Raw genomic sequence first — 14,656 nt, 5'->3', positions numbered from 1 at the left:
AAGGCTCAATCAATCTTCAAGTGCTGTTGACATTCAGAGCTGTCCATATTCCATGTTACCACCCATGTCCCTGCCCCTCATACACACACGTGTGCACTTGATACGCATACACACACAGTTTCATGAATAGTTTAGAGACGTAGACTCATCATGCATCAGTGGTATTCATACTTGAATGGATGAGAAAACATTTTAAGAATCTGTAATTGTCCAGATTAAGGGTCATATCGGTGATGATGATTCAACATGCAGCTTAAAAAGAGTTTTCCCTTGAAATAAAAATGCAGATTGTGATTAATTACTTTCCACGGGAAGGTTTCTTTCCCTCTCCCTCTGCTGCATTTAGTGATTCACATGGAATCTAATGAATGAGCCTCGTGGAGATTGCGATAGTGCCGACTCTGAGTTTATGTAGAGCCAGAGATGGACTGCTGGCAGCTTTTGTTTGCTGCATATGGCAAAAGCGTCAATATGAACTAATTTCTTTCTCTGACTGATTCATTAACTTTGTGTTTTTTCAGGAACTCCACATACTGCATGAAGGTGTCCATGTCTCTCACAGTGGCGGAGAATGACACAGACTTCTGCTACAACTCCAAGATGAGGTTCTTTGAGAAGGCAGAGCTGAGCAAAAGTAAAGACATCATCTGCCGGGGCATAGAGGACTATCTACAGCCGGGAGTGGAGCCTGAAATTGTGTGGTACAAGGTAATACTCACCCTTTTATTTGCTGTTTGCACGGATAATCCCCACTGATTTCATTTCCTTTTAAATGCAGGAGTGCAAGATGTTGTCTAAACAAAGGGTTGTGTCTATCACCTGAAACCCATCATGCACATTATTAGAAACGGAGCCTTTCAGTTCAAATGTAAACGCTACTTCACAGGAAGTTCTTTTATTTATCTGAAGAATAACCTGGTTCAGGTCAGCTAAATTCAGATCCAATTAGGTTTAAATACCAGCTTGTCTCTGACTTCCACAACTCAGAGCATCAAGAAAATAAATATATAACAAACTAAAATAAATCTATGTAAAGTATGCATGCACGCTTTCACTTTCTCTTCCTCCTCACAGAGAGTTATGACGCCCACAGTGTAACTGACCCAGTCAGACCTCCTGTGTCCGGCGTGCCACTTTGATAGAGCTGTTAGGCGAAGCTTGAGGGCCTATTCATCAAATGTTAAAGTGTGTTGGATTAGGTGGCCACAAGGCTTCTCCAGTTACCCACTGAATCAAATTAAAATAGCAGATAATGACTGTGGGCTCTGCACCCTCCAGTTATTGGCTTTCGCTTTGTCAGTGGGGGCTGATTGAATTCTGGGAGGCCTCGCTTGGACGACAGTTCGAAACCAAACCCACAGTGCCCCAGTTTCCTTTGCTGCAGGCTTTCTGTGGCCCAAAATCTGTCTTGACATTGTTATGACAGATCACTCTAATGGGCGACAGTGGTGGTCATGATCGCCACCAACTTTTTTGGAAGTTGTTGAGCAGCTAATGATGCTAAAATAACTTAATGTTTACATAGTTGATTGCTTTTGATTGGGTTGCACTAAATGTTTCCTAGCAACTGATTTACATATTACTTAAAGGCATACTTTAACCCCAATTTATCGGTTGTGCATCAATTACTCACCTGATGTTGCATTCAATTTCAGATGAAACTTTGCTTTTCTTGCATGCCTCCATGGTGAATGAGGAATCCAAAAACCAAGAAATGTCTTGATGAATTGAAGTCATAGGGGTGCGTGTTTAACAACAGCATAAAAACCTAATTTACAAACTCTCATACATCTTGTGCAAAATAATCCAAGTCTCAGTTATCCAGTCATAGTGTGTTATAAATACCACAACTCGTAAAGAAATTCTCATTACTGGATTCTTCATTCACCGTGGAGGCATGCGTGTAAAGCAAAGCTTTCTTCAAGAATTCAGCAAAACATAGGGTGAATATGATATAAAAACAAAAAATATTTTTGGGGGTGAAATATTCATTTAAGTCTTCACTAGTTAAGACATCTCTAAGTGTCAACAGTGCAGCCAGATTTGTAAAATCGTTACTTTGAAATCAGTAGGACGTTACTAGGAATTTCCACATAAACTTTGTAATGGATTTAAAAGTAGCTGGTGTGATCCAATCAGTACATTAGTCCACCCTCAGAATAATAAAAGCACATCCAATCACTTCCAAAAATCACTGATTGAAACAGTGTAAGTGTCTGGGCAAAAATGCACCAAACTAAGGTCTGAAAGCCAAAATAATTTACAAAGGTCTGTGTATTTATACACATTATTTTCCACCATAACTGTTTGAAAAGCCATATTTCTTCATGACAGCATGTTTAGTCACAAAGATCTGTCTGTGGACTTCCACTGTTTCCATCCAATATGCTAAAAGACAAAGTATGAGGTCTCGTGAAGTCAAAGCGTGTTTCCCGCTGATTTCAAACATTAGTTACACTTGAAAGCCAACAGTGTTATGGTGTGTTTACTTATTCTAACATCCTGTATCCCCACGGTCTTGTTCTTGTGTTTTGCATAAAGGAATGCAGGCCAAAGCAGTGGAGACAAACCATAGAGAGGAGGAGGGACACTCTTTCCATCAAGGAAGTACGGGAAGATGACATTGGGAATTACACCTGCGAATTAAAGTTTGGGAACTTTGTGGTGCGGAGGACTACTGAGCTATCCGTCACAGGTAAGGAGAAATGTCCTCAGTGCTACAAATCCTTTGATTGCCCAGTCAACTCTGCTTACTTTTGTTGAGATGTTAAAACACTGGCATTTACTGAGAGCCTGGATTGCTGCAGTGCTTGCAAGAGCAAAAAGGAATGTCAGTAACTATACCCCGATAGCCTTATTGCAAATATATTTATAATGAATTCAACACAAATCCACAAAAAAATCCCCTCATTGTTGCTCATACCATTGTGCGTGGTGTCTAGTGATTGTTTTCTACAGATTGTGTTTTTTATGCTGTGATCTGGCAAAAAAAGTGTCTCCAGGTTGTAGTAAAAAAAAAAGCTTTTTAGAGCTGATCCCTGCACCTTTTTGCCAAAGTGTTGCAGTCAATAGCCTCACTGTCTGTGTGACTTCTGGGCTGCTTTAATTGCTAAGTAGTGAAATTCACACAGAGCCACCTCAGCACTTTTTCTTAAGGCTGTTGAAATATTTAAGCCTGGAACTAAAGTGGGTGACAGATTGCTTGCCACTGACACAGCCACAGACAGGGTTGAGATATCACGCACGGTGGCGGGGAGAACCCAAAATTTACAACTTAATTAAATGCACTTTTTCTCTTTGATTAGATTGAGATTGGTTTTAGATTTTATCCTAAGTGATGTCAAAATGCTTCTTAAAGTCTGTCAACAATATGTACTTGAATGGTGTTAGTTGAAATGCTTTATTTATTTGGCAAAATTTCCTCTTCCGAGCTTTTAACGTTATGAATAGTCAAAGAAATAATAATTAAAACAGGGCCAATCTTACCACAGCTAGGTTTAAATGTTCCTTTAATACAGATGTGCTCAATTATAAAGTGTCGGATCTCTTCTTCTTTTGAGTAAAAGTCCTCCTGTGCTTTGGACAATCCCACACAACAACAGCATCTTCTCCCTGTGACTCATTTGGCTGAGCTCACTTCTGCTGTGCTGGCTTATGCCTGCAAGAATCCCAACAAACACTGGATGACGCAGACTCAAACAAAACAGAGAGAAATGAGGAGAGTTCGGATGGATAGAGGGGCTGTTACATGTCAGTGCAGCTGCCACTGCACATTGTGGGTGTGAGGGTCAGACAAAGTGTTTGCTGTTAGCTGCTACTTGATTACGCTTCATAGTCCCCTTAAAGATACAAAGACAGACTCCAGCGAGGGGCAAGCAAAGTCATAAATCATTTTCTCACCAGCCTCAAAATGTCATCCTGCGGGAATAGTCTTAATCTCTCTATCTACTTTGGAGACATTCAGCATTTCAAAACAGGTGGCAAAGATGATTGTTGATTTGGCCATGGCATTTATGATTTTTAGAGAAAAATATACTCTTCCACCTGTGCTCGTCTGGGTTTACTCCCACATCCCATCTGCCTGTAGGTGTGAATGTGCCTCTTTTCAACCTTTTGATAGAGCAGCAACCTGTCCAGGATGTGCCCTGCCTCTTCCACCGTCACAACCTTTAAACAGTATAGAAAAAGGGTGGATGGATATACATCAGGTTTATCTGATGGTTTGGTTTTAGATGAAGTTGTGTGAAAGAAAAGGTAGTGATTGCTTTTGATTTTACTTTAAAATTGTAGAGAAAATGGATCTTAAATATAACACCAAAGAGGCCTTTAGTTCTAGTCCCATAGGTTACATAGTTGCACTGTAGTATTGGTATTCTTAAATGTACCCTTTAGGATGCAAATAAACACCCTCACCCAAAACTGACTTTTACTGTAAGGTTATAAGATGCAATTTTGCCTGGAGGTACCAAAGTATATTGTGTAATACAAAGTGTTATAGAAGTTCTCATTGTTCTTTCTGAACTTGGAGTGCTTTTTATCTTTGGAGAGCATTGCCAGCATTCACTCTGCTTTTGGCTTGGTTGCTTTCCTTTTAGGCAGAATTGCTTTCCTCTGAGTTTTGGATTTATTTATTTATTTATTTCCTGTCTGCGATTGAAGAAGTTTTGAATTTTTGTACGTGGTGTTTTCTTTTGTGCAGCCACAGTGGCTGTACTGATCATGCTAACTACCCGATTCTTTTGATCTGCTTTCTATTTCTGTCTGCTGTTCCTGCTCTGGTGCACATGAAACACGTCGCGTCCTATAAGGACGGGGATTTTGTTCATGGAAAGAACTCCTGTGCATGGTGTTTAGACCTGCAGATGTAGAAGATTTCATGAACTGGGTTGAACCAGCCGTCAGCCCTAAACACTTAAAACTTTCATGCTCGTCATCACAAATCAGCGATGCAAAACTCTGTCAGTAGCCACAATTTCCATTTTCCCTCAAAACATGGAACTGATTTTGATTGATCCACTGATTTCAGTGTCCTCTACTTGTTGTAATACTCATTACTTGTGTCTACAAAACACTCAAGTTTGTCTAATTTTCACAATTAATCATTATAACAAGCATTCTAGGGTTCAACTGATAAGGAAATTGTCAGCCATTTATCCCCATTATATACCCATCAAGGCCAGTGTGAAGAAGAGTCAAAACATGGAATCACAATAGAACTAAAAAGAAAAATACAAATGCCCTACAAACTGCGACATTAGCTTTTTTGTAGAAAATGAACAACCCTTAACCAGGGGCTTCTCATATCCTAAACTTTACACATTTTGTGAGTTTATGTATGCTATCAAGATAGACGATAAAATTTTTCTGTGCTGTTTGGTAAGTCATGGGGCACGTAAAAAGTAGGGCTGATATTGTTCCTAATTTTCTGTTATGCATATAATTTCTAGTTTGTGTGATAATCCTTTTTATCTATAATCTTATTTAATCTCTCAGATATTTCACTGCACTGCTGTGTGTTGTGTCCCAGTTTTTGCCCAACATGGAGAATTTTGCCTTTGGCAGCGGTACGTTATGTACATTTGGGGGCACTTTTTGACGCAACAAGCAGCTACTGTAGTATAAAGAGCATAAAATATCACAAAGAGCGAATGGGAGAGGAGGTGAACGGGTCAAACAAACACCAGATTTTTACCCTGGGGACCGCTGTTTCTTCTGTAACACCAAAGGTCAAGAGTTACGTAGTTAATGTAGTATGCTCCACTTATAAGCAAATTACATTAGTGACATATGTTAAATCCTGACCATACAAAATTGACACCTCAAAGGGGCACATCGTTTGACTTGTAGGGCCACTGATGTCGATATTTGACAAGTTTGGGGTAAGAATATGTTGTAGAAAAAAAGGCAGAACCAGATGGCAACACGTTATGTTACATGTTATTACATTTCTGCAGTGGAATGGACTGCTTCAGGTAATCCACTTAAAGATCTGGTAGCTCAGATCTGACCTTTTCATCTGCATACCACCACTTTCTCTTTCATCAGGAAAAAGTACATGTGAACCTTTATATAAAATGATCATCAACCTCCCACAGATAACTCCAATTCACCATCAATATCCCTGTCACTCCCTTCTTTATCAACAGCCAACAGACCCTCTCACAGCAGTGCAATGGGACAAAAGGTCAGATTCCATGTGATTATAATGAGCACCACTAAAATCATAATGAGCTCCCTCGCTGGGTAATTGGAAGCGACATTCATTTTTAAATAAATTTTGTGGTTTTATGACTTCTTTGTAAGGTGCACCGTTTGATGTCTTAGATTAGACACGGCAGAATAAAGGAGCAGTGATGAAATAGATATACAGGGGAGCAGCAACTTTGGTGTGTAAAATAGACTGTCAGTGTAGCTAATGAGCTGGGACTGATGCTGTTAACCTGCTTTTCTTATTCTGAACCAGCACGCAGTGAGGTGTGTTTGGTTGAGGAGGGGAACGGCCTGAGAGTTTGAAAACAATCATGAAAATATTTCTCCTCTTAAAATGTATCTGCCCTCCTCCTTAAACTGACTGATGCATTCACCTGATATTGTTGAGTCCTTGAAGAGTGTGTTGAATAGACAGATCTCATATTATGTTAGTTTTGTGACTTGTGGCAGCACTCGTTTCAACAGTCTTTCAGTGTAGCACATTGAAAACCAGTTTCTCTAAAGTTAACAATGGTTTCTTGCCACATAGCACCATTCTATATAAGTGTCTTGTGTACTATTGGATATTATTGTACAGCTATTTGAGTCTTTGGAAATGGAAGGAACTATTTTGCTTCCTCAGCTCAACCACTGTTCTTGAATGATGGGAGCCTTTCCCTTGATATGTTTTCAGCTTTGCATTTGCAAGCTAGAGGCTATTTTTCTGCAAATGTAGAAAAGGAATAAAATAAGTGCAGTACAAGTTCATAGCATTCATTCTAAAGAGGCAGGATCCAATTCTGGAAAAATATACCTGATCATTGAGTCTCATTCCCAGGTTGTCATATAAAAACACTTTGGGTTGGTGGTTTGGCCCGACTACTAATCCCATGTCTTTGGTGTTTGACATGCCACAATAAACATTTTGTTTAGTTCCAGGACTTTATCAAACTTTGAAAGTTTTGAGATTGGAGATAAGGCTGTAGAACAATATGGCCATGCTCAAATATGTCTCATAAGATGTTGCAGCAATTTTTTGGATTAATACAATTTGTAACACTGATTTGTTGCTAAATTTAAGCATTTTTGACCACTGGAGACTGGACAAAAATGGTCAAATCTCTCAAAATACTACATTAAAATGCCAAGTCCTTGAGGAACATGATAGAAAAATCTATCCTGTGATTTGGCATCAATACCTTTTGACGTTTCTGTAAGAAAAGCATTTTTCTGCGATTGGATGGTGAGCACTTCTGCTCTGGAAACTACTGAGCAACATCCTTATTGTCAATATACCTGTGAAAGCCATCTTTCCTCTGAAGGCCCGACATCTCTAGTTTGTGGTTGTAAAATTTCATGTGGATGTGATTGTACCAGAGGCCACTCTAGGTCATTTGATACAGTGCTGTCAAGTTTCCGAAAAATGGTCTCTGACTACAATGAAATGACTGCTATAAGGACTAACATTATCACACATGATCAAAAGTCAGCTCACTGAGTCTCATTTAAGGCAATTCCAAGACATTTTAGTGAATACAGTATGCAGAAATATTTAAATGCACTATTTTAGAACAAGTCAAAGTAACACATGTATACTGCATGGGAAAAAAACAGATGGTTTTGCCAAAAAAATGCATGGACTTAGAAAAACAAGGGAAACTTGTGGGTACCAATGAGACCAGTTTTCATTCAGATATCTTGAGGTGAGAGTTCAAGAGACCCACTTTGAAAACGACAGGGCCAGTTGTTTCCACGTGAAGCCAAGCTAACCCCTTTACCAACTAGCTTGACATCATTTGTGCCAGTGGATCCATTAGGTTATCTAGCTTTACATTTACTACCTTTGTGCTAACTTTAAAAAGTGAGTGTGCCAAATCCTCTTAAAGATAGTGATGTCAGCCATGATCATCTGCTGGGTCTCTCAGGGTTAGTGCTACTTTCTATTCTACTTTACTTTCTTTGCGTGTAAACTAGTCTTTACAGCAGTGAGGCTACCTCATAGGCTGCCTCATCATGCCATGATAGCAAGCTAAAAACTGAAATCATCAAAACACACACTACCATATTTGCAAAGTCATTTTTTTAATTACACATCCAGTTCCTCAAAGTCCCTCTAATATCAGTATCAGAGGCTTTGGGTTCAACTTTTGTTTGCTTTCCTCTGAATATTGGAACCATTGTTTTTTTTTTGTTGTTTTTTTTTGCATTGTGGCGTGGCACATCTTGGATGTCATTACCTATAATATATGCAATCCTGTCACCATGATGAACGCTGCTGAAGGTGAAACATATTGATTTTTTATACTTCAGTCCATTGTTCTCAAGGAGCAGCTAAATGATGCTGGTTTTGCTGAGTAAAAGTAAATGTGGCATTTGTTTTGGTGGTGGCAGTGAGAGGAACACAGACAGCTTTTGGCACAAGAACACTAGACTCTAAATATGTGTTCAGAATTAAACCATACACAGTATGAACTCATTTGGTGAACACTGAAATGTTAACAGGGCCGCTATGTCCTTGTTAATCCTAATAAACAGTTTACCACTTCAGCTCAATATGACACGACTGCCTCTCTAATTCTGCAAGGTATATCTCCTGCCAGCACCATTTGTTGGCCATTACAGATTTCCTCTCCCAACCCCGAGTTGACTCATTAGCATATGAAGGAGGTTGGAATATAATTGCTCCTTTAATTGATGGAAGATAATTAATCTGGCCAAGGTGCTGGTGGAAAAGAGAAGACGATGCACTGAGTGGATTTAGAGAGTAATCCCTTTTTTTTCTTGTGAATGTATTACATTGTTCAATCAGCAGGTGCTTGCTGAGGTTTAGTCATTTTTTCATCTTTTTTTATATCATTACCTTTGATATTTTGTCACTGTAGCAGAGAACTGACTTCTGTGAGTTGAACTCATCGCCTCCTGCTGTGGGCGATGGTGCATTTCAGCTGAATCTTTAAGAGTGAGAGTTATTCATTATAGCAAGGCATGGTTCACTTTGCAAACTTAAACGTTTTTATATCTGAGATATCTGTTGTTGTTGACTTGCATTTGTGGAAGTTATCTGTAAGAAATATACATGACAGCAATCACAGCATGGCATGAAATTTTGAACTTTACACCCTGAACATCTTCCGGAGCAGTCGGTACCGTGGTCACCCCTCTCACATACACAGTCATTTCATTCAATGTTGGTACAAAAAAAAAAAGATTATGTTTACTTCAAGATTATTTTTTTCAACCCCAAAAGAAAAGGCAAATAATCTAAATGCAGTTGTGTGACAGACATCTTAAATTTCAATTTATTTTGTTTTTATTAAGGATTTTTTATGCAGCTTGATCTGCTTGATCTCTGTCCTTTATTTGTTCTGTTGGTGAATGGAGGCATCCTTCAGTCTGGCAGATCTTTCTTGAGCTTGCGAATAGTATGTGTGAATAAAATATCTTTATGTACTGTATGTACTTAATCTGCACTGCACTCCATAAATGGTGAACCTGGATGAAAAAAAGAAAAGTGAGGAAGAACGTCATACTGTCGTCATGCAGATTCCCTGTGAGGAGGAAGCTGGCCATGATATGAAATGCTCTTTAAGCTCAGTGAAGAGCTCTTAAAGCATGATGGATAGCTTTTTGTTCAGTTGCAATCTTTTTTTTTAAATGTACGCTGCTGCTTGTTTCCCTAAATTAATGACTGGATCAGGGTCTGTAAATAGAGGAGGACATCCCATGCACATGTAACAAAAAACCCACAAAATCAACAAAGAAAACTGCAGGAGAATGCAAAACAAAATCTAAAATGCCAAGGTATATTGGTTATTATAGTGTTAGTATTTCAAGATTTATGATACCCTCTTTTATATCACCTCCTTGTTCTGCCTCAGCTCTTGTCTCGTCATTTGTCATGTCCCACCTCTGCCATACTCTCATACCCCAGTCAACACCAAATATCAATCAGAGGTGAAAGGCAGAACCTGAGGCTTTCTTTTACAGCCAGTAATGGAAAGTCTCAAGCTGAGCTTTGACAATGACATTTTCTTCTTCCTCTTCCTCTGCTGCTGCCAACTGAATTGTAGAGTCAACTATGGCACCAAATGGAAGGCCACGATGACACCATTCAGAAATCAATTTGACATATTGCAACATGAGGCTTGTTACAGTTCTAAAGTGAGGAAAAGCTGGTCAGTTGAGATGAATGCAGAATAAGAGAACAAGAAAATGTGGTGGAAAAGGAGACTTTAACATGCATCCGTTTTAGCACTGAACCAGATTTAGAGTGAAAAATGCTCTTAATTCTGTCACAAGGACATTTATTGTTTCTGTTCAATACAATGGATGTTGGATATTTTTCCAAGCAGTATCTTCCTCGGGCTCTTTCCTTTTATTAACTGCCCTTCACCTTCACTCAGACAGAGACATAGGGGTCAGGAAGAAAGTTTTATTTTAGCATTTTACTCTAACCTTGTAGAAATGGTATTTGGCACAACAAGAACAGTGTAAGAAAACAGCCTTGTAAAGTAATTTGCTGAGACCTGCACAGGACAATGTTGCACTTTGAAAAAGCCAAAGCCAGTGAGATTTATCTTTTAAAACGTGAGTTTGAATACATTACCCGAAAGTCATGTGATCATCATTTTATTTTCTTAATGGCTGGAGAGGCCAAGGTTATGAAAAATTTATTTTCACAGAAGCGTCATGCACCAGCTCACTCATTCACACTATTAACAAGGAAGTTTTGTATTTTTCTCTGCTTCAGTTCATTACTCGCTATGCTCCAGTGACGATCTCCCACCACGTCAGCATAAATTTGGGTTTATGACATAATTGGGTCTCATTTAGGGTAAAAAATGAGCAGTTGTAGTTCTTATTTGTGATTTAGGTTGATATGTGAGGTGTATATTTATATTCCAAATGTTTTTTATTGATCCAATGAGCCAAAGAAGATTTTATATATATATATATATATATATTTATATATATATATATATATATATATATATATATATATATATATATTGTGTGTTGTCTTGTTTCAAGATTATATTCATGAACATTCATATAAATAAAACAAATAGTATTTAGTAGTTATCGGACTGTATTTTGAGATTGGTATAGCATCAAAATTTAAGCAAAATAAAAAAACAGCAATGTTTCCAAATTAAATAAATGAATAGCTAAATTAAATAAAAATGGATAAAGATAAAATCCATATTCTTATACCCAATAAAAGATATATTTAACATCTAAGGAGCATAACTCAGATAAGGGACTCTAGCAGCGATAATTTTCTACCCTTATCTTTCCTTTTAGTCTTCCTTATCTTTCCAAACCTCTTCTGTTTCCCTCCCCCCCCACTGCCCTTGTCCCACCCATTAACTCATTAATTACAATGAAACAGTGAATAAGTATAGGCTGTAACTTAGGAACTCTATGAGCAAGGTGCGATATCATACTAAATCATACTATACTTTGGGAGTTTGCTCATATCTTACCATGAATCCTACCATTTTTTAAAATCTCGTAGCCACCTTTTGGAAGTAGGAACTTGGGTTTCTTTCCATAACAAAAGCAGTCGTTCATTTGCTGTGATGAGGCAGTAAGAGAGTAATTGTTGTTGGGCTGTGGTGAGTCTCCTGTTACTGATTTAAAAACACCAATAATATTTAATTAAGGTTCTAGTGGACTATAATAATTTCTGAGATGATGTTGAGGATATTGAACCAAACCTTGGGGCATAATACAAAGCCATGTGTGATGACGTTCAGCACACATGGGTGATACATTTTGTTATATGCATTTTTGATTTTACTATTTAGTCTATTCAGTATTTTAAATTGTATAAGACAGTGTCATTGTGGTCTTGTTTGAGCATTTGCGTCTGTGTTCGAGCCTTTCCTCTAGAATGTCATCTAGTATTTGAATGTCTGTTTCTTTTTCGCAGCTGGCCTTAAAAGCTGTGAGAAGATGGAAAGGTTGACAGGTGTATTTTTAGATAAAATGTTTTCTTCTTTCTTGTAGCTTTAATTAGCTCAAGGCTTGGAGAAGTCTTTCGCAAAAGTGCTTTGAGGGTGATCAATGAAACGTTGTCTTTCCCGTGATGGATCATTAACGTTCTGCCTTTTTGCTGATTCACTGAAAGCAATCACATTCCTATGACAATATTTTTTCATATCACAATATTGACATCTTTCTCTTTTTTTATCACATCATCTTTGTAAAATTTCAGAAAGTCATGAACAATGACAATGACAAGTGCGAGGGGGTGTCTTCACATTTCTACTAAGATTTATTACCAACAAAAAACATTGCTCCTTAATATATATATATTAAATAACTATGGCCTCTTTTCAACTCAGAAAATAAAAATAAATAGAAAAACCACAAGTTGTGAATCAGAATGCTTTTGTATATGGTTAATGTACTCTTTGGACAGCAAACTGCAGTTACTTTTGTTTGTTCTTCCATGATTTAGTAAGCAAAATCAAAACAAATGTTCTCATATTGTTCTCTGTTGTTACTTCTTATAATATTTGGGCTGTAGTCTAAAACGTTTTTTTGGCATTGAACCCAGGTCGCTGCTAAGGACTTCCTCCCAAATGACTCAGTCATAGCCCAGTATGTTATATATACCCAGTAATGATAGATTTACCCAGTAAACCCTACAGTATCTGTTACCCCCTTATTTGATAGCTTAACATCTCTGCCTACATATCTGTATTGGTTTGTACTGTACTGGCACACCGTGAGTAAAAAAGGTCACTCTGTCCCTCTGGAGTATTTATGTTGGACATTGAGGGTTGTACTTTAAAGTACTTTAAAACCACCTTGAAACATCGGTTAAAAGCTGCTCTGCTCTGTAGTCACTGACCTTGAACTCTGGACTTTATGACTTAGCTTGTTTTTAATTTGATAACCACTGACTTGTGATGCGCTATTGTGTGTAACATTTATTTATTCTGTGTTTTGTGTGTGGTGTGCTTTTTGTGTAGTTTTATGCTGCACTGTCTTTATATCGTGTGTGTTTGTCTTGTGTGTGTTTGTCTTGTGTGTTGTTTGTTGTTTTTTTTCTTGTGCAACATTTTATTATTATGCCGTTGTGCTGTATTTTTGTTTTGACCTGCAGAGGGACTACAGATGTGAATTAGCTCTAAACTGTAATCTGGCGCTGTGTATCAAAATGTAACATTTCTGTTTTAAAATGTGCTTGGTCCCTTTTTAATAAATAAATTAATAATAATAATAATAATAATAATAATAATAATGATAATAATAATAATAATAACAATAATGATAATGATAATAATAATAACTTCAAGTGTTGCAAAAATGCTATATATACAGTATATATATTGAGGTATATTTTGACTATAATATCTTTTTACAGCCATAAAATGGCGAACCTATCCTCAAACTGACCTGTCCATATGTATGATACAGTCAGCTCAAGACTGCCTGCATATTTAATTTTCATTTCATTTATTTTATTTATAAGGACAACACAACATTTTTGTAAGTGTTCAAGTGTTAGCCATCAGGCTAATATTCAACTATAGTCTTTTGGCAAGATGTTTTAAAAGCTATACACTTACCTATAGACAACACAGGATATATTGCAGTCCACACTTCTGCTCTACTGTATACATTTTCCACGTGTTACTATTGCAGTAGCTGCAGTTCTCCCCTCTGTCCAGCTGTTTGCCATGACTTCCATGTTTTCAGCGATGCCCCCATTCCCCGGTGGTTTGGCAGGCTGTTTGTTATGAGTTCCCCTGCCATCACTACCCAACCCAGGGATTCAACTCAACCCTGTGCTCTGATCAATCCAGCAGCGGTTTGTGTGTACACTGCAGTGCACACTCAGCATCCCGGTGGGTTTCCACCTGCTGGCGCCATCAAAGGAGCAGCACACAGGAGATGTGATTGCAGAGCTTACAACAGGGGAGGAAGTGGGCGAAACAGGAGAGAGAGTATCTGAGCATGAAGCATGTGCAGAGCACTGTTTTCTCAGACTGGAGTAGTTATTTGGTTACTGTTTAACAGTACGCGCTGTAATTTTACTGAAATGTGAGGGTAGCATGAAAAGGAGTCATCACGCTACGATTTGGTTGTGAATCTTTGAGCTGAAATATTCAGAAATACAGAGCTTTAGGAAAGCTATCTCCCTACATCTGTATCCCTAAGGTCATCTCTCTGTTTGTGTGGTATTGTTTGCTCCTGTGAAACAGTGACAGGAATTTGGCGACGTTTTCCCGAATGACTTTTTTTTTTTTTTTTTTTTGGCTCAGCCTGGCATATCTAAGCCCATGAACAAACTGCCGAGGAAGAGCTCCAGGAATTAGTTTGACTTGGCCAGCTTTCCACAAGGTGAGATGACTTTGATCAGTGTCCCCTTGTTTGATGAGGTGGCACTTTCTGGGCACAAATGCTGTTTTAAGCAAACAAAGGACTTTCTCCCTTGGCGTTTTGTCACAAG

The 14,656-nt window shown here is 38.1% G+C and overlaps 1 protein-coding gene across 4 annotated transcripts in view; it reads left to right on the top strand.

Moving 5' to 3' along the window:
• The window catches only part of LOC121963031 (interleukin-1 receptor accessory protein-like 1), a 335,394-nt gene that overhangs the window by 176,160 nt on the left and 144,578 nt on the right, over positions 1–14,656 (top strand). For all 4 annotated transcript variants that reach the window (XM_088074547.1, XM_088074546.1, XM_088074548.1 and 1 more), the window contains 2 exons: positions 522–708; positions 2,542–2,695. In XM_088074547.1, coding sequence (XP_087930673.1) covers positions 522–708; positions 2,542–2,695 — 341 coding nt within the window. The remainder of the gene's footprint in view (positions 1–521; positions 709–2,541; positions 2,696–14,656) is intronic.

The sequence above is a fragment of the Plectropomus leopardus genome, chromosome 24 (assembly GCF_026936395.1).
Source record: "Plectropomus leopardus strain MGB_pleo_1.0 chromosome 24, ASM2693639v1, whole genome shotgun sequence".
Classification (NCBI taxonomy): Eukaryota; Metazoa; Chordata; class Actinopteri; order Perciformes; family Serranidae; genus Plectropomus; species Plectropomus leopardus.
Note: the sequence above shows the minus strand (reverse complement) of the source record. Positions and strands in the feature narration are given on the sequence as shown.